Source organism: Podarcis liolepis, assembly GCF_965112155.1.
Source record: "Podarcis liolepis genome assembly, chromosome: 6".
Lineage (NCBI taxonomy): Eukaryota > Metazoa > Chordata > Lepidosauria > Squamata > Lacertidae > Podarcis > Podarcis liolepis.
Window position 1 is genome coordinate 20,674,004 of NC_139559.1, and position 22,635 is coordinate 20,696,638.

The window sequence follows — 22,635 nt, forward strand, 5'->3', positions numbered from 1 at the left end:
CTAATTTAAACAACATTCCTAATAAAGCGGGAAGTGGCTATAATTTAAAAGCCTCTCAGTATATTACCCCACCCCATGCAGGTTAAAAATGTAAACCCAGCTAAACTTTACATGCTAAAGACAGTCTTTGCAAGTCTTATTTTATTCAGTATGTACCAAGTTAGTCTTTTGGGGGCACTACGCTTTGTCCCAACTACAAATATTTAGGTCTGTGGCAGTTTTTACTTAAAAAAATTAAAAGGCTATAAACCTTGGCATGCATCCATGCTTAACGTTAAGCATATATCCAAATATCAATTCATAATAAAGCAACAAAGGGACATATTTGGTACTGAATAAATTTTCTTTTTTCTTGCACTCTACAGACAATAAACAGCAAGACAGTACATTCTTAAACAGAAAGAAATTACATTAGATATTTATACTCTCCTAACAGGATAATTCAACTTGCCCATTCTTCTAATCCTTTCAATAGCCTTACCCACTGAATCCAACTACCAAGAGTGGACTTCCACTTATGGGAAGAGCTCCTTCCCCTTGCTATGAAGTCCCTTTCCACTGCAGCCCTCATGCACCTGCACATCGGCTTCTGAGGGCTAGAGGAACCTTTGGAGTGGGGTGGTACACAGTGTGGGGGCTGCAGCAAAGGGGAAATCAGTGACACCCTCCCTCCCACTCACATAAGCAAATATATCTGCGACATTTTATGACATTAGTGGCATCTGCCGTTCCTTCCAAATACATTGGAAGAATTTAAATGCTGCCAGCACACAGCTTCTCATAATTCCCCTTTTAATGGCTTTCCGCTATGAAACAAAACTACTGAACCCATGGAAAGAGAATCAGGATATATTTTAACACACAATTTTAAAGCCCAACTGTATTCCGCCCCAAATTATCTCCCCCCCCCACCAAGTAGTGCTACCTTCAGTATTCTAAAGTAAAACCACTTTTAGAGCAATTAACTAAACCTACCTCAAAATTCACAGGCAAGTTCCTTTTAAGTGCAATCTCAAACACTTGGCTTATTTCAGATTTATTGAGATTTTCATCATCTGGTTCTCTGCCATTAATCTAAGAGAAGAACAATGATATTGAAAAAGCTTCTTTTGCACCGACTCACTAACAAATCTGCCACACACAGTATCTAGGGTTAGTATCATAATATTAAACATGATTTTCTCCACTCAACCCCTAGGAGAAGATTAAACTGAAAGCTCCAGGACAGTTTTCATCACGAGTGCCTGACATGCCAAGGAGATTTTCCAGAGTTATTCCCTTGTCTGAAAAATCTACGGGGAAACAGCTAGCAGTTCTGAAAGATGCACATTATGCATGGGAGAGGTTAATTTTGGTGTCTACATGAAATTACTTGCAGGCAACCTGTAAAAACTGACAATAAAGTTCAGAGCTTTATAAAATACATTTTCAAAATACAAGCCCAATGCTATTTTCCCATTTTCAGCTTTTCCAGTTTCAGGCCATTATTAACCCAGAGAATATCTGCGTGCCTGAGGGGAGTATTGTGCCTGGGTTTGCCAACCACAGATTCCCTACCCCACCCAACGCCACATGGAAAGCTCCTTTTATAAAGGTCAGTTTTCAAAAGTGGTCTGCAGTCTAGCACAGGAGCTGCAACTAAAAGGGAAGAAGCAGCAATTAAATCCACTGGGTGCACTCAACTCTTTACAAATACCTAATGCAGTCCTTTGGAGCTGAATTGTAGTATTCACCCAGTGAAGACTGGAGGCATATGACATTCCCTAGCTTGAGGAGAAATACTATATTCTATTGCAACAACAAATCTCTCAGGGAGTTTTCTGCATGGTATTTGCTTCCAATAACTGCTATGCCTTTCAGAATGACAGTTCTGGCATTTAAGTAGTCAGTGGAATATCCTTTTCTACTTAGATTATTGTGCTCCAAGGGAAGGGAAAATAAGCTATGCAGAACACACTCAAGAAGCCACACAAATCATAATCAGCACACACTCTAGCTACGGAAGTTTCAGCAGACATTTTATACACAGAGAGAGAAACGGTACAGTCCAAGAATGCTAAGAATTAGCAAATGTGATTGAGAGAGTTACTTTGGAAAACTAGTGTTTCATTATTTATTTCTGAGGTTTTACCAAATGGTCCCAAGGCAGAAATACAAACATCCTTAAAGACAAAGAAAATCAATAAAACTAAAATAACGTTTTATTTGTTCATCAAGATTTATATACCACTTAGTCAGAAAACTAAGTGGATTACATAAATAATTTAAAATATTCGTAAGAAAATACCCACTGAATCAACATATTTTTAAAACAGGTAAAACAAGTAATATAAAAGTAAGTGATCAGTAAAATAGACAATCTATATCTAAGCAGGCAATAAAAAATGTAAACCAAGAGGCTCATTAAAATCCCCTCTCTACACTCAAAGACGTTTTGTTTTGTTTTGTTGAGTCTTTCTTCACCTACTCAAAAACACATCCCATCTCTTCCAGTATTAGAAAGCCAAACACAGGGAGGGGAGGGCTCTAAAGCTTCACCTTAAAAGCTAAGCATTTAAGTTATGGGACTTCTCTCTATCTACAAAAAGACTCTCCAATGCAGGCTAAGACCTTGAATCTATTTGCTACTTATTTTACTACCATGGATTAAAAAAATATACGGACTGAAGCAACATTGCCAAATAAGCCCAAGTTTGGAGAATTAGTGGCTCAGTTATTTATTAACCGGGGAATTATAGTACAGAGGAGATAATGGCAGAATGTCAGGTTGTAAGATCAAGGAAATCAAATGTTCTGACTGAGCCATTTTTATGGTGCCAGTTTATGATCTGATTCTTCAAACAAGCTCCATTCATAAAGCAGCGATCACATTTAGGCGATATAAAGCCATGCATATATGAAACTCTGAACACATGCTTCAGATAATTCATAACAATTAACGAGCATGCTGATGAGGATATTGAGGTTGAAAGCAAATACACACGCCCTTCTAGAGGCCGGGCAAAACAGCCATGCAGTGGTACACACAGCACAAGTACAATAATCTTTCCAAATAACTATCATGCAAAATTAAGTTAATTGGAGCTAGCTAGCAGAGCAAATGAGAATGTAAGAGAAGTTAAAGCAGAGAACAGTTCTTTAGCATTTTATTTTGCTGTAAACAGGAAATAATGTAAGGGGTAGAGGAAGAAAAAACTCAACACACTATTTAAGAAATGTCTATGCACACATGGAACGTATGAAGGTCCCAGATTTTGATCTCTCTAGTTAAGAACGCTTTAGAGAGCAGTGTCAGAAGGCTGCTTGATCCAAGCCCCTGAAGAACTGATGCTGGTCAAGGTAAACTGTATTAAGGTTAATACTTCAGGCAACTTCTAAGGCAATGCCAAATTAAGCAGTTTAATGTTCACCCAGATGCATCTGCGAAATGAGACAATGCCAGTAATTCAGTTCTGCTTCTGCTGCAAGCTGGCTATATTATTCTTCATGTAACCCAAGTAATGGGTAGGGCAGAATATGGAGTTTCAATGCAGTTCTGATGCTGATGATTAGGGACAAGAATTATGCTGTATTTTCAAAGTACAGTGGTGCCTCGCAAGACTAAAATAATCCGTTCCGCGAGTCTCTTCGTCTAGCCGTTTTTTCGTCTTGCGAAGCAACCCTATTAGCGGCTTAGCGCTATTAGCGGTTTAGCGGCTATTAAAGGCTTAGCGGCTTAGCGGCTAAAAGGCTATTAGCGACTTAGCAGCTTAGAAAAAGGGGGGGAGCGGGGGGAAATCGGAACACTCGCAAGACGTTTTTGTCTTGCAAAGCAAGCCCATAGGGAAATTTGTCTTGCGAAGCAGCTCAAAAACAGAAAACCCTTTCGTCTAGCAGGTTTTCCGCCTTGTGAGGCATTCGTCTTGCGGGGCACCACTGTAGTGACAGCTTTAACAATAACGTTCTGCAGCCAACACTGCACAGAACCTATTTCTAGAATTCCAGTTGCTGTTCCAGTACTACTTAAATATACTCTGCAGGAAAACTGGTCTCCCATTCACAATTTCTACAGTGTCTCAAAGACTTGACAGCGGTTGCTCCAAAATCTGAAATCAATTTAACTCCAGCGCAGACTTGGCTATAGATCTACCTCGAGTTACGCCATTATTCTGTTATTCTAAGCTGAACTAAATATAACCTGGGGCCCAAATTCATTTTTTAAACTTACTACCAAATCCAAATAGCGAGCTCATTTCCCGCCCTCCACTCCAAATTCTGGGTATATCCACTTATATACCCCATAGACTTGACTTTGAAGCTGTAATTTTCACAATGCAATATAGTTAAGCCACGCAATGACCGAGGCACCATTTTATGAGACCTGTTGTATCTGTGACACGTTCTCTAGGCTGAAATGCTTAAAATCAGTGAGGAGCAGCTGGCTGGTTGGGTCTGCCTAGGGGCAATGCAAGGAACAGAGAAGGAAAGAGTAACAGCCTTGGAGGAGGCCAAAAGTCTGCAAATATCTTCCCTCTTTACCTTGCCAGCACTTGAATAACTGATGCATTTACACTTCATTAGCGACAGGGCTGTCAAGCAGAGAGGTACCACAGTTCACTATGGCTAAATAGGGGAACCACCAAGTGCCACAGACAGGATTATCATAAGCGACAGAAAAATGTGTGAGTGCAAGCCTTCACACAGCATTTTGGGCAAACCAAAAAGCTAATTTCAAAACAATTAACTTCTACTATGTTTTAGACACACTACCTCCGGTTTTTCAGGCAAGGGCTCATTTTGCAGGATTTTCAGTGCTTTAGCAGCCGCGTCATGTTTAGCAGCCTGTCTTGTTCTTCCTTTCCCGTGAAACTGCTGCCCCCCAATGGAGAGCTCCACTTGGTAGAGCCAGGGTCCCACAGGAAATGGATAGAAGTACCTGAAAAGAGAAAGACTTGACATTTCAGGCCTGGAGGGGGGTGTACAAGGTCATCCTTGCCAGCAGACAGGGCTCAAATAAAGCGTTAAGTGGAGAACCAGCACTGAACACAATGCGTCAACTGTTGGCCCTCAAACGTTTGCCTGCAGCACTTACAGTGCAGACACTGCATGACTAGAAGCATTAACATTAAAGCCAGAAGCACAAAGCTACCATCACGGATTAAACATTTCTGAACTCAACCAGCAAGTTAAGCTATTAATATATTTGGCTGCATTCAATAGAACATTTGTTTTTTAAAAGTTAGAAGCTCAGGCCCATAAATTCTGCCCACTTTATTTAGGCCAACTGAACCTACAAGAAAAAGGAGACTGGCTGTTTAGTGTCGTGTGACCCCATCCTTCCCCCAAAAATGCAGACCACCATCCTTCAATTTTCACTTCCTAGCTTTTGTTTTCAAATTTTGGAATGATGTTGCTTTTTGGAGGAGGAGGTTGCAGGGATGTCTGTCACACTGCAAAGGAAAAGATTTGGGAGCAAAAAAGAAGAAAAAGGTGTATGGCTCCTTTCAACAGCTTGGGTCCATAATAGCTTAAGGACAACCTGAGCCCTTATATCTCAGCTTGATCACAGAGATAATCCAGGAGTGGTGTTAGTTATTCAGCAGTCCAACCGGTTACAAGCAGAATTCAAGGATTTAGTGTCGCCAGTCCCATTCTGCGGAATACACCTTTGCTGCTAGTTTTCAAGTGTCCTTTGAATACCTTTTTATTCCAGCAGGCCTATTCAGTTGTTTACGTTTTCTTAAGCCAAGCCAGTGATTTTAATTATTATTTTTCAATAGTATTTTATATTTTGTTGTATCTGCATACGTTGCTGTATACGACCTTGACATTTTGTAAAGAGTTTTATAAATAAAGGGTAAGACGGCATGAAACCAGTTTTCCCTTTGCATCTAGAAACAAAGAGAATGGGGTGCTTTAAATAAAGAGTTCTAAAAGCGTTTATGAAGCCTCACCAGGGAGACTGAGGCTGTTGCCAGGAGGCTGTAGAAGTGTGGCTTAATTGGCTTGGGGGCAAAGTGCCAACCATCTCATTCTCCAATAGTGTGCAGCAGGCGTACTCCCATCCGCTACACCAAATGTAGTGCTTAGAAAGGCTGAGGGGTGCAACCCCCTCCTTCTCCCAAAATTCTGCTCCTCTAAGTGGATCTTGGCTCTCAGCCTTTTCTCTGTTGTGTCCCCTATTCCAGATACCATGGATCTTCGGACAGCTGAATCATCCATTTCTTCTTCTTCACTATAGCTAAGCTTGGGAAGGCCGTATAATTTTGGTGATCCAGATTTGGGGTTTTGCAGTGCAGCAATAGCTGGCCATTACAGTGGGCACTTGGGTTGAGAACGTGATCCGTGCGGGATGCATGTTCGCAACCTGCAGCGGTCTGTCTGTGAATGCGCGGGTTGCTATTCGGTGCTTCTGCACATGCACAAAGTGTGATTTGGTCTTCTGCGCAGGCGCGACCACCGAAACCCGAAAGTAACCTGTTCCATACTTCCGGGTTTAGGCGGTCCGTAACCCAAAAAAATGCAACCTGAAGCGTCTGTAACCCGAGGTATGACTGTACTGTAGAACCAGATGTTTTGAATGGTTGCCTTTTAACTGTGTGCAGCTCATGCATAAAACCTGCTTGTCCCAGGACACTGCTTCTCAAAGGGTGTGGCATGCCACACTTGCATGGCAGGAGAGGATGGCAAGTGTGGCAGGAAGGTTCCATGACAATCATCAAATAAATATTTTAACATTTTAGTGTAGTATAGTAGAGTATCAATTTATTTTAATGTGCAGTATATGGATAGATACATTTTCAAAATGAGAGCAAAAGCATCAAGTGATATTGAGGACAATCCTAGTTGTGATCCAAAATCACTGTTCGAACAGAGTGCTAGAGAAGACCCATTTAATTTGACACTGGTAGCAGGCCCAAGCAAACATCCAAACAAGAAAGCTTGTTGACAATGCGGATAGCTATTTTGAGTCTTTATTTCACATGGAATGCAGAGGAAAATGTCCTTCAGCCACGTGTTTCCTGTGGTGGGAAGCTTTTCCCATTCCAATATGGCCCCAGACAAGATGAAGACATCTGTTGTCAAACATGGAAATCTGGCAAACAAGAATTTTCAATATTTTGAAAGGCTTTTGGAACAGCAGAAATGTCAATGATCTTGTTTTGAAAAACGAGTAGAAGTCTCAGATAAGATGCAAATTATATCTTACCAAATGGCTGAATTGACTGCTCAACAGACAAAACCACCCTGTAATCTACGGACGAAGGGTGGTATAGAAATTTAATTAATAATAATAAACCACATACAATAGCTGACAAAATGATTAAGCCTGCCATAATACAAAAGATTAGAAAAGAGAAAGGATTCTTTGTGTTGATGAAGAGATGAGAGTTTGGTTCTCTCAAATGAGACCTAATATAAATGAGATTACTCAGCAAAAGCAAGATCATAAATGTACTTAAGGTACATATGTAAGAGGTTCATTTATAATTATATTTTGGGAATGATTCATATTCTTATGTAGCTGCCTTGTTTAATGCTTTCTGGATGTCACGTGATCATACTATAAAGCACTTGTGTTCTGCTGTTCTAAGTCAAGCACTGGTAGGAGTTGTTCCTTTTTGTTTTCCAATGTATTTCTTATAAAAAAAATAAAATAAAAATAAAAATGGTGCGGCATGGCACAAGCAAATCTTTATTCTGAAAGTGTGGCCCAGAGAAATAAGTCTGAGAATCACTATACTAGGAAGACAAGTGCAGCATTCTTCAGAAGCACCAAAATTGTGAATTTGAAAGAGTGTGATCGGAGGACTTCATTACAGGAGAGTGAATAATGGCATGACATACCGTGGGGGATAAGCACCACCTCTCATACTGTAGTTGTAAGTGGACCTCATCTCTGTGTAAGGATCTATAGGCTTGTACATTGGTTTCTTTCCCAGCTTCATACAAAGCGCATTCAGCTCCACTGTGGGGGTTACACTATCTAAAGAGAAGAAGATAAAGCAAGTGTTAAAGGTGGAGGTCAGAGAGAATTCCACACTGTGCCCCAGACACTCATTCCCTCGATAGCTAGGAGTAAACTTGAGAAGCATCAAAGGGATGGGTGGTAGGAAGAGAAGGTCATGTGTATTAAATAAGGACAGAAAGCAATTTGTCATTTAAATTTGTTCAGGGGAGGCATGCTTATTTTACAGAAACCAAGTGTTAATGCAAATGCCATGTGAATAGATTTTTTGCTGCAGCATATAACTTGATTTGTATTTGCAAACTGATATTTAAATACTGGCATTTGACTGGAAAGCCTAGCACTATATGCATAGAATATAGAAGACATGCTGTTCTTCAAACTGAAGGCTATCATTACTACAAAAGCTTGCATTACACATGCTTGGTTTAATATAAACACCTTTTCCCCTCACTGAGAGCTCACATGCTGCCCACAGTGGTCTTTTATCTGACTGCCAGCCTCTTCTTATTTGCATAGTACCGCGGCATGGTTTGCAAATTTGCAGTTCTGGAGAATTAAAATCAATGGCAGAAATCCAAAATCTACACCTGGAGCATTCCAGCATCCATGCCCCCAACAACCACCCCAGGCCATAGCCTATGTGCTTCAGAAGTCACTATGAAGGTCAGAGAAAGCTCCATAGCAGCATCTGGTGCAGTGCAAGGGACTGCAGCTGGAAGGGGACAAAAAACACACACAAATCCTTTACAAGTGCATGGAGGCATATTAAGCACATGCATGGAGCTCTCTGGACTCCATCCAAGATTCTGAAAGACCTCAAAAGCCACAAATAGCTCTCTAGATTTCTTTGTCTTGATTAAATATCACTATTTCCCCAGAGACTTACACAACTGTCCGGCAATATGAGTTTTAAAAGCTCATATTCTACAGATAAAAAGCAACAAAATGCAATAAAGCACACTTGAATAAGGCTTTTATCCAATGTCTATCAGTAGAAAATGTGTTACTGTGAATCAAATTAAGGGAAGACAGGAGATGTTGCTGCCTGGTATCTTAAAGCTGCATGTTCTTATCTAAGACACCCCACCCCACCCCGGAAACCGCTTAAAACAAAGCTGGGAAGGAAGACTAAAAAGCATGGTATGAAGAGGCAAGTGCAACCATAGTTGAGGACAGATGGCAGCAGAGCCAGGGACATTAGAGAAAGGCAAGGAGTTGGGAGATTTACTGAAGACCCACACATTTCAGCCAGTCTACATAAGCTGTCAACTGTCAAAAACAGCAGCGTCCCCTTACCCACCCATCCCTAGCAACCTTCCCTTGACACCAAGGAGTTTTGGAAGCAGTTTCTGACATGGCATGGGGATCTGTTCTCAAAAGGAAAAAATGTAAGATAAAAATTCCACAGCACATCCAAGATCTTGGTGGCACAAACTACCTATTTCCAAGCTCATTCCATGCATCAAAATGATGTCATTTCCCTTCAAGGAAAGCTAATTATAACTAACTCATAGGGTTATTACTCTATGGGCAACCAAGTCCTGCAACCTACCATTTAATCCCCGATTTCTAGGATTGTCATCATCTGGTAAATGAGAGTACCATGCCATCTTCTGCACTCCCTGTGACAAAAGTCTTTTAAATTGTGTTAGCTTCTTCAGGCAAACCAACTTTTTCCTCTAAACTCTAAGTCTCTCCCTACTTAGCTGCTTGCTTGATTTCTTTGTTGGCGAATTTGTTACAATCATAGCCAGGTGTGTTAATGGTCCATCATGTAGCCAGGGGAGAGAACTGCCTCCTACCTGAATTAGCGTAAGATTAGGAAACCTTATTTGCACACACTACAACTGGATCAAGCCTGAAACTGCCTCACTGTGGCTGACCATGTCAAATATGCATTTAGCCATCCCCTTTTCTTATGAGACTAACCTGTTGCCCAGAGTGCTTTCAGTGGAAGTCTGGTAGACATGGGAAAAGCTTCCTGTTTCCATTTATCCCTGTTTGACTTACTGCAAGCATAGTGTAAATAAACAATAGTATTTTCTGCAAACATTGGGGGCTGTTCCTGGGTAAATAACTTCAGACAGAGCAGAAAGTACGCATTTGTATACATTTCTTATCTTTTCTCAGTTTTGGAAATATTTAGTATTATATAGTGGAATTTTTTTTGTTTTTGTTTTTTTACATAAGAGGAATAAAGAAAACCAATGTAGGTAACAGAAATGAAAATACCATATGAAATATGGGTAGTTTTCTACATAGTGATATGTTCAATCAGTGCAAGGATTGTCCCTTTTGCAACAGATCCCTCTCCCTCTGCTACCCTCCTAAATCCTTTCTTGGCTTTCCTCCAGCCCTCTTCTGGAGCAGATTTGGGGATGACACAGGGCACACCTTGAGCTAGCACAATTATTTAGTTCCATATGGCCCCATGGCTCCATTATTACTCTTCTGACTTTTCCACAGGGTCTACTAGGCGAAGCACAGTAGAGGAAGAACAGAGCTAATATTCTGAAGTGAACGTCCAGACTGGCTTTGATTTATATATACTTGCACATGCCAGGACCAGTTTGGTGCTGGTCTCTCAGTTCATGTGCACAAGAAAGCCATACCACACAATGGAAAATGAGTTTATTAGTTTTTTTAATTTGTTCCTTGCTCAAATGAATTGTTTTCAGTCAGCTTCTCAGACACTGCAAATTGCCACTTATTTTTGTACTAAGCGTCCATCAATGCTCCTTACAAATATTTCCAATTCTAAGTGGTAACAATCCTTGCAGCCATAAAGTTAAGAAGCTAGCCAATTCCTTGTCCATATCACTTTCACAGTGCAAAGTAAATCCTGTTTTCCTTCAATACTTTATTTTTATGTTTAAGTTACAATTATATGTCTTTAGGTCAATTCAGACTCAAGCTACCCATGATACTGGCTTTGGGTAACATTACTAAATTTCTCCCTGAGACAGCGCTGGGTTTTTGGTTTGTTCCTTTTTTATAAATAGTAAAATGACTGATACTTAAAGAGTTCTACTGGGGCTGCAGAGCTGGAGGGTGGCACACTCTAGTCTCTGCTGCTGGGAATCAGGGATTACTAGAAGGCCAGACCACTGCCTCACAAACAACATCATGGCAACTGGAGAGCAACCAAAACAAGTAGAGTTGCTGGAAGCTCTATTCCCCCATCTTATTTGCCGAAAGAACACTTGGCTTCCCAGCTGCCTGAGACTGCAAAAGCAAGAGGAAAGAAGACACTACCCCAACCAATTGATGTCCAAGCAAGAACACCAGCAAAGGAAAACCAACTTGGCCCAACCTGGATATAAATGCCTGTAGCTCACCACTTTGTGCAGGGCTTGAACCAATCTTCCTCTTTTGCCTTTTACTTCCCTGCCCCTGTAAACCTTGCCTTTCTAGTCTGTAAGTCTAATGGCAGGGCATGTCTCTTCTTTTTTTTTAATGAGCCTCTTGGGGAGACAATGTATGTCTGAAAAACTGGATGAGAATATGGAAAATAAACAGAACTATCAAGGTTTTGTGCTCCAGTGAAACCCTGAAAAGAACTGTGAGGTTAAGTAGCAACTTTGCACCATCACTTTATCATATTTCTGCTCCCTTGTCGAGGCTAACAATGCATACACCATTCAGTGTTTGGGTCATGCCAATTATAGTCTGGAGTGGGGTCTGCCTAGGTGGTTTGATAGTTGATTGACATTTTATCCTGTTTTATGGAATACGTACCTCACTCTGAGATCAACTGATGTAGGGTGGGATACAAATATATTAATAAAATAATGCCAAGCAAAGCCTTCCAAGTCTAAGTAGTGGAAGCATTCTGGAATCCAGAATTTTTAACCACAGAACTTTGGATTCAGAGGGCTAAAAGCTGACTGCACAAATGGATATCAGCCGACACAATTGTATGCTACTTCAGCACACCTGTGTTCAGGTAATGGGAAGTTTCTGGCTGTCATATAACCAGGAATTGGCTGTTGTCATGGGATATATAGGTTTTTTTGTTGTTCTTTAGGAAATTTTATTGAATATTGTATTTTTATTGTTTCCATGTAAATGGCCTTGATTTTTTTTTATATTACACGGCATATAAAGATTTGTTACAAATACTTAAACATGATCATCACGCCATAGGATGCAATTATATAACGTGCAAATTCAGGGGCAGCTTAGGTGTGCAGTTCCCACTGCAACATCAAGTGATGGCTCACATCACTGTACAACCCATGTTAGCTGTATGTACCTGGGTTCTTTCCTTCATTACGTGATGGGCGAGCTGTAGGTTTAGGAAATCTCGTCCCTTCCAAAGCTTTGGCAGCAGCTGCATGTTGAGCTTTCTTAATACTAGTTCCTTCAGCTTCCCAGTGCTGGTCCCCAAGAGTCAGCTGCACTGTAAACACCTAAGAATGAGAAAGAAGTCTTTACTGCAACAACAACTCACCGCCTGATCTTGCATGCGTGTGATATTTTAATAGTCTGAACACACACAGGTCAAAAGGCACAGGTACAACACTGATCACTCTAAAGCAGGGGTGGCCAATTCCCAAGAGACTGAAATCTACTCACAGAGTAAAAAAACTGGCAGTGATCTACCCCCTTTTGGGGGTTCAGGTCAAAGTTGCTGAGCTTTTTTAGGGAGCAGGAAAGCCCCATTTTTGGGGGGTGCAGGCCTTAACTGAGGTTTTTTTAGGGGAGCCAAAGTTGCTGAGCTTCTTTGGGGGAGCCAGTGATCTACCAATGACCTACCGAAGACAATCTACCGGTTGGACATGCCTGCTCTAAAGCAAATACTTCATGAAACACTATTAAACCACAGGAAAGAAAAGTCGCATGAATTGTTGTAAAAGTATCCAATGTATTTAAAATGTTTTTTTTTCTACTGTGGCCAAGGACTTTGTGAAAGTAATACACAGAACCAAAGGGATCCAGAAGGCTGTATGCACAGCTACCATGTGCACAGTGAGACCTCCAAGGCCCTTCCTCCCTACCACATTATCGAATGCTGCCCAGTAAGTTGCTTCCTACAGCAAAGAAATCTGGAAACCTTGAAAGCTCTTGTGGGAATGCAGGGCCTGAGGCCATGCAAGGCTATAAATGATAAAATAAGTACTTTGAATTGCATGCTGCCGTTTCCAAACAGTGTGCTTTATTGGACTTCTCCTTTACTATTTCCTCCCCCCTCCGTTTTCTTTTACAGCTGGGTTTGGATACTGGGGTGAAGGTACAACTACCTGCTTAAGCCAGCTGGATTTCAGCAAAGGGCCAAACCTACACTACTTCCCACCCTTCCAAGCTGGTTGAATACTTGATATTGTTTTTCTTTTATCTGCTGTTATTTTCTGTGCATTTAACTGTTTTCATTACATTTTGTACAGTGCCCTGAGATGTGTGTGGAAGATAATAAATAAATAACGCTCACTGAGTTATATTAGTAGTACCAGCTTAAAGATAAAATCAAGCTGTGCACTGGAAGCTGTGTCAAGCTAACAGACCTCTCACGTTTTGTTTTACTTCACACACACACAAAAACACATTCAAGTCATCGTTTTACTATAAATATGGAAGTCAGACAGGCAATGTTTACCTTCGAGTGAGCTGGACCCTGCTCACTCAAAAGCTTATACTCAGGCTGAATCTTGTTAAAACGGGCTAACTCATTCACAAGACACATTGGGGTTTTCTCTTTGGGGTTTGCCATGTTAGAAGGAACTGAAAAGAAAAGACCAATAGCTACTTCAGCATGGAGAAATCAATCTGATCTCTTAGTATTATTCTACATTCACAGAAGCACTTAAGGACTTTAGCACTCAAAGCTGGGAAAACACCGCACAGAAGCTTAGACTTATAAAATTAAGCGGCTTTCTACAGAAGATGCCCAAAGTAAATTGGTTTCAGAGAATGTTAATTTAGTTGTCCAGAATGCCAGATAAAAGTTGATTGTAAGACTAACTCTAAGGATCAGACAGCACGTGAATGTTGCAGTTGCAATATAAGGAAAGGTCAAACTAATTTGCTTTGCAACAAAACTAGCTAGGTGCCTGCATCCTCAAGTTGATGTTTGAAAGCCATAGGCCTCTTGTTTAACCTACACAGCTTAAGCTGTTCAGAAAGCTCCTCCACTGCCAGGACATATTTGGTCCTAATCTGACAGCTTCTCTCTCTCTAAGAATGAAGCTGCTTCACAGGTATTTATATTCTTAATTTCTCATTTTTAATACTTAATGGTCTCTGCTTCTACTCTGTCATATCCTTTAAAAAGGGTGTCCCATTTGAGTGCTTCGTCCCAGGTATAGTTTCCATTTTGCCAGTCATCCCAATTTGGAAGAAACACAAAGCCCAATAAGCTTTACAGAAGCTTAGTTTGTACAAACAAGGGAGCCCAACCCATGAAAACTCCGTGTCTTCCAGGATTCAATATTCTGAAAGTGGAATCACATGAGGCACACTTTAATTGCACAGAGAACTGGTAATCTGTAGCCTCTGGATAAGCCTTGAGTGGAGCATTGCCGTTAACTCCTGCTTCCCCAAATTCTCAAGGGGTTCTGGAAGTACAAAGCTAGGCTTATCTAGTGGCCAGAGGCTATAGATGACCAAAACAGTGCAATCAAAATGCCATACATTTTTAATGGTCAGTGCTTATGGAATGCCACACTATTTAAGAATTATGCCACCACCCATGATGATAAACACACAATGGGTGTGTACATTCCAAAGATATTCTAAATCAGTTTGCAATTTTCGTTTGGAGGGATACCTGAAACCTTAGTTTGCCAGATTGAAGAGAGCAAATGGCAAATGCACACATGTAGTCAATGAAGTAAATTACTAGTAAATTACTTAACTACAGTTAAGTTACTAGCATAAACCACTCTATATTAGAAAGGAAGCTCTCTGGAACAATCCTTGTTATACATGTCTTCATGGCTAAACCCATGATCAGAAAACACTGTACAGAACCAGAACGTTGGAACAGTGAGTTTGCTGATATAAAATATTTATAAAGCCATTTTAGCCATTTGTTTTAATCTTATCTCTGTTTGTTCCATCAAACATTTCTCCTTATAATTTTCACTATTTCCAAAACAACTTCATTAAACAAGCAGAATATGAACAGCATGGGTATTAGGACCTGGCACTTTCTTTTAAGGCATTTGACACTCACATTATCATTGAAATATACCAAATAAATTTTCAGGCTTACCTGCAGCTACACTGGTAGATGTAACAGATGCAGAGGGTAAAGCAGAATTTTGAATAGGTCTACCTGCATTTTCAGAAGGCAAAGAACTAGTGGGAGAAGGAATACTCAAAGGCTGTGCAAGTGATTGGTTCTTGTTTAGTATTTGGCTGCTAGAAAGAGCAGCAGACGGATTCTGGATTTGAACTTGAGACATATTGACTTCCATCCAAAGCTAATTGCTGCAGGTAAACTTGGCTTTGAATGCAGGCTATTTCTGTGCAAGTGCTTGAATTTTTACCTTAAAAAGAAAAGAAAAAGGAGAGAATCAATTGCTTCCCAGCCTTTCCACATAAAATATTCAATTGAGATGCCACCAACACCTTACAGTCATGGGAAAAAGAAAGTACACCCTCTTTGAATTCTGTGGTTTTACACATCAGGACATACCGGGTAATAACAATTATCTGTTCCTTAGCAGGTCTTAAAATTAGGCGTCGTATTTTTCGCCCTATAGGACGCACCGGTCCATAGGACGCACCTAGTTTTTTTGGGGGGGGGGGAAATCAAGGGGGAAATTTTTATTTCCCCCCCAGGTTTGAGCAGCCATCCCCAAGCTAGAAGAGGGAGACGGAGTGCTCCGTCTCCCTCTTCTGCCTTCAGGGACAGCCTCCCTAGCCTCTGTGGGGCAGTGCACTGCGCTGCCCTGCAGAGGCTTTGTGCAACCATCCCCAAAGCTAGAAGAGGGAGACGGAGCGCTCCGTCTCCCTCTTCTGCCTTCAGGGACAGCTTGCCCCGCTGTCCCCCGAGTTTGTGGGGCTGGCAGGGGGAGAAGCAAGCTTGCTTCTCCCCCCCCCCCAGCCTCCAGATCAGGTTGGGGAATAGCGGGATGGCGGCGCTCCGCCACCCCACTATCCCCCGAGCTTGTGAGGCTGGCGGGGGGAGAAGCAGGCTTTTTGAGGTGCTTGTAAATGCAAAAACTTTAGGTGCAAAATGCGCCTGGAGCCCTGCTAATTTCGAACCCTGGATACAATAAACCTGTGCTGTCAAATGAATGCCAAACTGAGCATGCATGTGGTCAACTGCTCAGGAGTTAGTACTGGAAAAACGATAGTTCAGGCTTTCTACAAATGGTAGGTTTAGCAGGCAACCTTTCTAGACCAGAAACAATGCTGGGCACAATCCAACACACTTCATTTGTGTTAGCCAAGAAGAATGAATTAAGGACTGCATGCAGAGCAGTAGTGCTTGGTGAAGTGAGTACTTATATCGTCCCAGTGATGAAAGCAAACACAAGGCACTAATGTCAAGTTACCATAGTCCAATTTCTGTCTCCCAATAAAACCTGTAGACGTTTAAAAATTTATCTTGAACCAGCAAAGGTCCTGGCTTTAAAAATGAGCAATCACTGGATGCTAATAGTAGCAATTTGTCTAAGCATTCTGTGGGCCTTCAGAATTGATGTCATGAATAGGCTTCCAAATTTAGAAAGGATGAGTCAAAGACAAAAGTGATCTGCAAACTGCCTCTTAAGGATTTTAGGAAAGACACGTACTTCTGAAAAGGCAGACAAGGGTTTATGGGCCAGTGGAAGCAAATGGATTTTCAACACAATGAATTGGCATCTAAGAGCTGAAATACACAATCCAAAGTCTCACTTGATGAACCTGATGCTGGACTGCAGAAAGGAAACTGAGTGCTCTCCAGCATGCAAACATTTTCTAATACCTGTACATACAAAATAGCAGGCTGGGCTCAACATGCTAGCCTGAGATGTGCAGAAAGTACTCACGTGAAGCACCACAGACCAAAGTCTTCTAATATTCTGACACGTTCACAAATTTCATTGCCAAAGAAACCAATACTATGCTTGTAAATGAAGTTATCAAAAGCATGCTGCTAGGTTTTTTTGATCCAGAGAGAAAAAGGGTTTGCAGCTTTGTTTTACTAAGTTTATGTTTAACATGGCACCCACTATTTTAAGGATTTTATTGATTTCCAACTCAGCATTAATGCTTCCTGTAAATTACAATAGCTTGGCTCAGCTTCAAAAGGCACAGCTCCCATAACAGCCATTTTTAAAGCTATGAATGACCATCAGAAACAACATTGGGCATGCTTAAGGAAAGGGACCATAGCTCACTAGTAGCCAGGAGTTTACAGCCCAGCAGCAGCTGGGCAATGTTGTACCCCACACTACCCTTAATGCACTAAGTGCTCAGTGGTAGAGCATAGGATTTGCATGCAGAAAGTCCCAGGCTCAACTCCTGGCATCTCCAGCTAAAAAGTCCAGGTAGCAAATGAAGGGACATCTCTGACAGAGACAGGGAGAAGCCTTGCCAGTTCAAAAAGGACCAAACTAGCACAATCATCAGCTCTACAAATTGCAGGTACAGGAGCCTGATTCACACCTGGAAAAGGGGCTTTGGCCTTTTGCCCTATGCTGTGGGTCCCAATATGGATTAGGCCCTGCTATTTGCATTGGAGGAAAGCTTCCACCCCCAGCTATGAATATAATAGACTTCTACCCCCAACTCTGTGCTGACACTTATTGGGACAGCAGCAGGGAACAAAGGGTGAAAGCCACCGGCCTTCCAACTTCAGGGTCTGGATCAGACCTTGCACCTGAAACTTCCTTTCAAAAAGCCATCTGCATAACTGGTAACTGTGTGAATGATGTTGTGCCTAGTTTTGCTTATGGCCTGACCTGGTATGTTCCTACATTTCCAAGAAAGGGACCCAAGAGGCTACAGGTTTCACTCATGTACAAAGAGCACACACACACCAGCCAGGCCTTTGGCCAAGGAGTAGAGTGTGTGTGTGTGTGTGTGTGTGTGTGTGTGTGTGTGTTGTTTTGCTCTTGCCTGAAGTTCTGAAGTTCTCTCCATATTAGGTTTAATAATAAAAATTTCAAGTTGCCATTTTAAGACAGAGCATGTTCATAAACGTGTAGCAAGGACATCTTGCATTAGAGATTAAAAAGCTGAAGGCAGGCACATGTGTCACTGAGTAAACCTGTTTTTCCTAAACCAACTGCGCTAGCTGAACTGCTTAGTTGAAGGCCTTTTCTATAAAATGGCCAAGCATGCACATACCACTCTTACAGATTGCCCCTTTCAGAAAACCTTGGACACATCCCATTATCTTGACATGCAAATGAGGCCTGCCCTCTAGATATCTGTTTAGAATGACTCACCACTACATTAAGAGCACTGAGTCACCTGGATATACACAAAAGACAAAAACTGGCTCTCTGCTGAATGCAGGCATCAGCTTTAACATGCACAGCCCCCTAACAATCTGTTGAGAGCAACACACCTAGAGCATATACTCTTGAAAACACATGCCCCCATTTGCAGGAATACTACCTCACTATTTGGATTGTTTCAATGAAGGAATAAAACATTAACAAAGATATGATTACAGATTTCAGTAGTCTATTATTCGTTTGCTTTATACCAGAATCAAGTATCGGAAATGTGCTGCAGAATGCCGTTAATACTCCAGAGAAATGAACAGGCCTGTGTATATTCTAAGCCACCCTTCACAAGCAATCCCCAATACCTAGGGAAGACTAGTCCATGCCCTTTCAGGTTTAAAGTGTGTCATCCTTATATATGGCATATTGTTGAAGCAAGAGATTCAAAGATGCTGTTGATGGTAATGGAACAGGGAGAGGAGACACAGGTGTTGGGGGAAGCAGTAGCCAGGATATGGGAAAACTGAGAAGAAGTTTCTCTAACCACCCATGGCAGTTTTTTTTGAGGGTGCAGGAGGGTGCTGCTGTAGGGAGAAGTGCATATGTCTGCTCAGCTCAAGTACTGATGGCTTTGGATACAACTGACATTAAAGTAGCATCTTAAGATAGGAAACTGCAACAGAACTCCCATATACGGTACTTGTGTCCACCCCAAAATATCAGCCAGTGATAAAGAGCTGCTGGATTTTCAGAATACCCAACTTCCTGTACCTTTAAGTGATCCAGGGACAGTGTAGCTTTAGCTTTAGTTCCAAGGGGATTTATATGTTGGAGATTGCCTATAAACAAAAGAAAAAGGGGAGAACGTTAGAAAGATGCTTTTGAGTAGTACAGTATTATACTATTGCACAATGAACTACTTATCAACATTACCAGGAGCAGCATTTGGAGAAAAATTCTCATTAGATTAAAATTGTTCAGCACATATGCTTTGAAAGGTTTAGAAATGTTTACTTTTTCAGAAGTGTTAGCTATGAAGTCATTCCAGAGAGGGTCTTCAAGAGACAGCACCCATTACAGTTAAAAATTAGCCAGTAATTATTTGACACTCTCAAAAGGGAGGAACGCCTGGCACCAACTCTGTCATCATTTTGGCCTCAGGCAAAGGTGTTTTTGTCTTCCTGGGCATCATCAACTGGATGTCTTTAATCTGAATGTTTATATTTGTGCATTTTAAATATTGTATTACCTTCTTGCTGCAAATCGCTTCAGGGCTTTTTGTTGTTGGAAGCGATTCATAAATTGAATAAACCTAAATCTAAACAAAGCCAGTTCACTCCCCAAAAGGCTGATTTGAAGCATTTCACTATTCCAAACATTTTTGAGGTGGTTAAATGACAATATTTGATGCCTCCTCTTTAGAGCCAGCAAGTTGTTGATCCTGAAGAAAGAGAACAGAGAGTCTTGTTTCCATATTGCCAAAACAAGCCCTGTAGGTATGCTTGAACTGTGTTTAATTTTGGCTACCGTGCCTTCTTAACTGTAGCTTGGTGCTACCTATTAACAGCCTCTTCTCAGCCCTGCACAAATCAGAATTATACACACATATAAGTACACACATATAAAGCTCACAATGATAATACATGTCTTTCTGCTCTGGCAACAGAAAGGCAGTCTGCTCTGAGATTTCAAAGCGGAACTAAGAAATAATACTTCATTGTTCAGATTCCATTAAAATATGATGCCAGGAATGTGCAAGAAATCTACCTGTGCAGGTTTATAAGCAGTTAGTGTAGCAATGACCCCCTGATTTAAGTCTTCAACCACGCCAACACACTTGGGCTGTGAATTCCAGGTGTGTCAATTTTATAGGGAATGAAACCCAATTGAAGTGTGATGACAGCCATGCCCAATCATGCATAGTTAAGTGAAACCAGCTGTGCGAACTTAAATCAGGCCTGAGTGCATTTCAAAAAGTAGCTTTTACAGATACTTTGATCAGTGCCGCACTTTTTAAAAAAGTTACAGAACATTCATGAACATTCCTATTTAAATAGTAATTTCTTCATGGCAAATGCCTTAGATTATTCCAAGTTAGTTACTGCAACACATCCTCATGTTAAACAACTGCCCTGTGCCCGAACATAACTGTGACATGCTTACTGTTTTGCACAAAGGAAGTGGTAGACTGCAGAAATCTGATGACCATGAAGAATAAAGTTAGAGCGGCTAGCGAAATGGAATGCATTTTGGTTAGAATGTCACCCTATCAGATCTCCCTTTTCCTCACTTCTAGTCAATGTTGTTGTGAGCATAAAAGATGGCTACACCAGTCCTGATATGTAACAGTGGAGATGTTAGACAAAATAGGCATACAGCTTACTCCTCTGCAAGACAAACAGATCAAATGATGCAATATGTGGAGATATGTAGCTAGCTATGAGTTTTATGGAGCATCAGCAACAAGGCCAAGTTGTACCACAAACTGGAGCAAACTGACCTGATAAAGATATAGTTGACAATGCTTTAAAAGACAACACATTTGTCACTGGAGATTAGGGATGCTAGTGACTACAATAAAGCTCAAGATGAAAAGATTCTAGAGATTCTTCCTGATTTCCATCCAGCTTGTTACACACACATCCTGCTGGGAAAGATTTGCTGCCCTATACATGATTCATTATTCTTGTGTGTTGTAGAAGATGCCATACATACACTACTTTTGTGGGACTCCAGATGCTGGCATTGCTTGCTAGGGCTGATGGGAGTTGTAGCTCAGCAATATCTGGAGGGCCAAAGGCTCCCCACTCCTAATCTACAGCTTTGACATATGCTTGTACCATGGGATCATTATTACCAAAAAGTTACATTCAAAGTCTCTTAAAAACCAAGGTAAGCAAGGCAACATGTCAAGACTTCAATTGGCTATGCATGAACATGATCTATCAAGTTAGCATAAGAGCGCATAAAGAGCTCTCACACGGGAGGTTATACGATAGTGTGCTAGTGGTACACACGTCCAAATAGGTTGCAGCCTCTGAATATTGGGGTCTATTATAGTTATTAAAACCCCATGCTGGTGTGTAACACTTGCCAACCACCAAGTGATTTGTCTACATTTCTTTCAAAGTTCTAAGAATAATTGCTGGGAATTTAAGTACCGGTACTTGTTTCCCGACTGCCTGAACGCAGTGGCATAGCGTGGGGGGTGCAGGGGGGGGCTGCTCGCACTCGCAGCTCTCTGCCCCTACCTGGCTCACTCACTCTCTCTCACTGCAGTGCTGGCTGTGCGAATCCGATCCGAGCTGCTGGGTCGCCGCCCACTATGGAGGGGGTGGGTGCCAGACGTGCGGTGCGGAGAGAGAGCGAGGGACTATCTGGGGGAGGGACAGTGCAGCGGCTGCCCAGCGCAGCGCTGAGCGCGGGAGAGAACCACACCAGACCAGGCAGCAGCAAGAAGAAGCTGGCAGCGGCGGCAGGTTAGGCGCAAATTACTTGCCTTGCCCCGGGTGCTGACAACCCACGCTACGCCACTGCCTGAACGTTTAACCTTTACGTTCCTAGGGACAGAGGTGTCTTATGTCTGCCATTTACACAAGTCACATGCAATAACAGGTAGCAAATAACTTTGAAATGGAAACAACAACAGCAGCTTTACATGTTAGATAATCTACTACAGAAGTTCTGTAACTACACTGCAAGCCAAAAAATAGTTTGCAATCTGCCCAACTATTCACCAATTGCTTACAGACCAAGTTCTTTCTTGCTCCAGGCAAAACTGGCCAGACCTCTTCCTAAAAACATGGACATGCTTTGATGTTCCTAACAGTGCAGATTGTCAGTGTTACATATGACTGTAAGACAGAGGAAGAACCCACCTCTCCCCTCATGTTTTGCTAGTTTGCTTGCAAGAGCCATCTTAATGGCACTACAAGATTACATTACTACCACTATGATTTGTGCTATGCTCAGTAATATATTTGTGGTATGTGCTATATGTTTGCCAATACACTGTGTGTGTGTGTGTGTGTGTGTGTGTGTGTGTGTGGAGAAAGAGAGAGAGAATACATTTGAATTCAAGCATACTCCCCAAGATTGGATTTTCAGGTCTTAACATGTACATTATGGGGTCCTGAATGTTTTTATCATCAACATTTTCAGGGGTTCACTTATTACCAACACAGATAACCTAGAGTTCAAGCTTCTTGTGGTTCTAAAGAACATTGTTCCTCAAAACCCCAGGAACTTCAGATATACCAACTACATTTTCATTGTGCTGGACAGTACATGACTAGG

General features: G+C 41.5%; 1 protein-coding gene across 8 annotated transcripts in view; it reads right to left on the reverse strand.

Annotated features, from left to right (window-relative positions):
• STAU1 (staufen double-stranded RNA binding protein 1) overlaps positions 1–22,635 on the reverse strand; it is a 39,655-nt gene that overhangs the window by 9,807 nt on the left and 7,213 nt on the right. For 4 of the 8 annotated variants that reach the window (XM_083509991.1, XM_083509993.1, XM_083509994.1 and 1 more), the window contains exons 2-9: positions 19,589–19,780; positions 19,111–19,178; positions 15,165–15,441; positions 13,548–13,672; positions 12,207–12,363; positions 7,828–7,966; positions 4,750–4,915; positions 976–1,074 (exon numbers count right to left, since the gene is read on the reverse strand). In XM_083509991.1, coding sequence (XP_083366117.1) covers positions 976–1,074; positions 4,750–4,915; positions 7,828–7,966; positions 12,207–12,363; positions 13,548–13,672; positions 15,165–15,369 — 891 coding nt within the window. In that variant the 5' untranslated portion in view covers positions 15,370–15,441; positions 19,111–19,178; positions 19,589–19,780. The remainder of the gene's footprint in view (positions 1–975; positions 1,075–4,749; positions 4,916–7,827; positions 7,967–12,206; positions 12,364–13,547; positions 13,673–15,164; positions 15,442–19,110; positions 19,179–19,588; positions 19,781–22,635) is intronic. The other 4 variants (XM_083509996.1, XM_083509990.1, XM_083509989.1 and 1 more) reach the window with 1 other exon arrangement.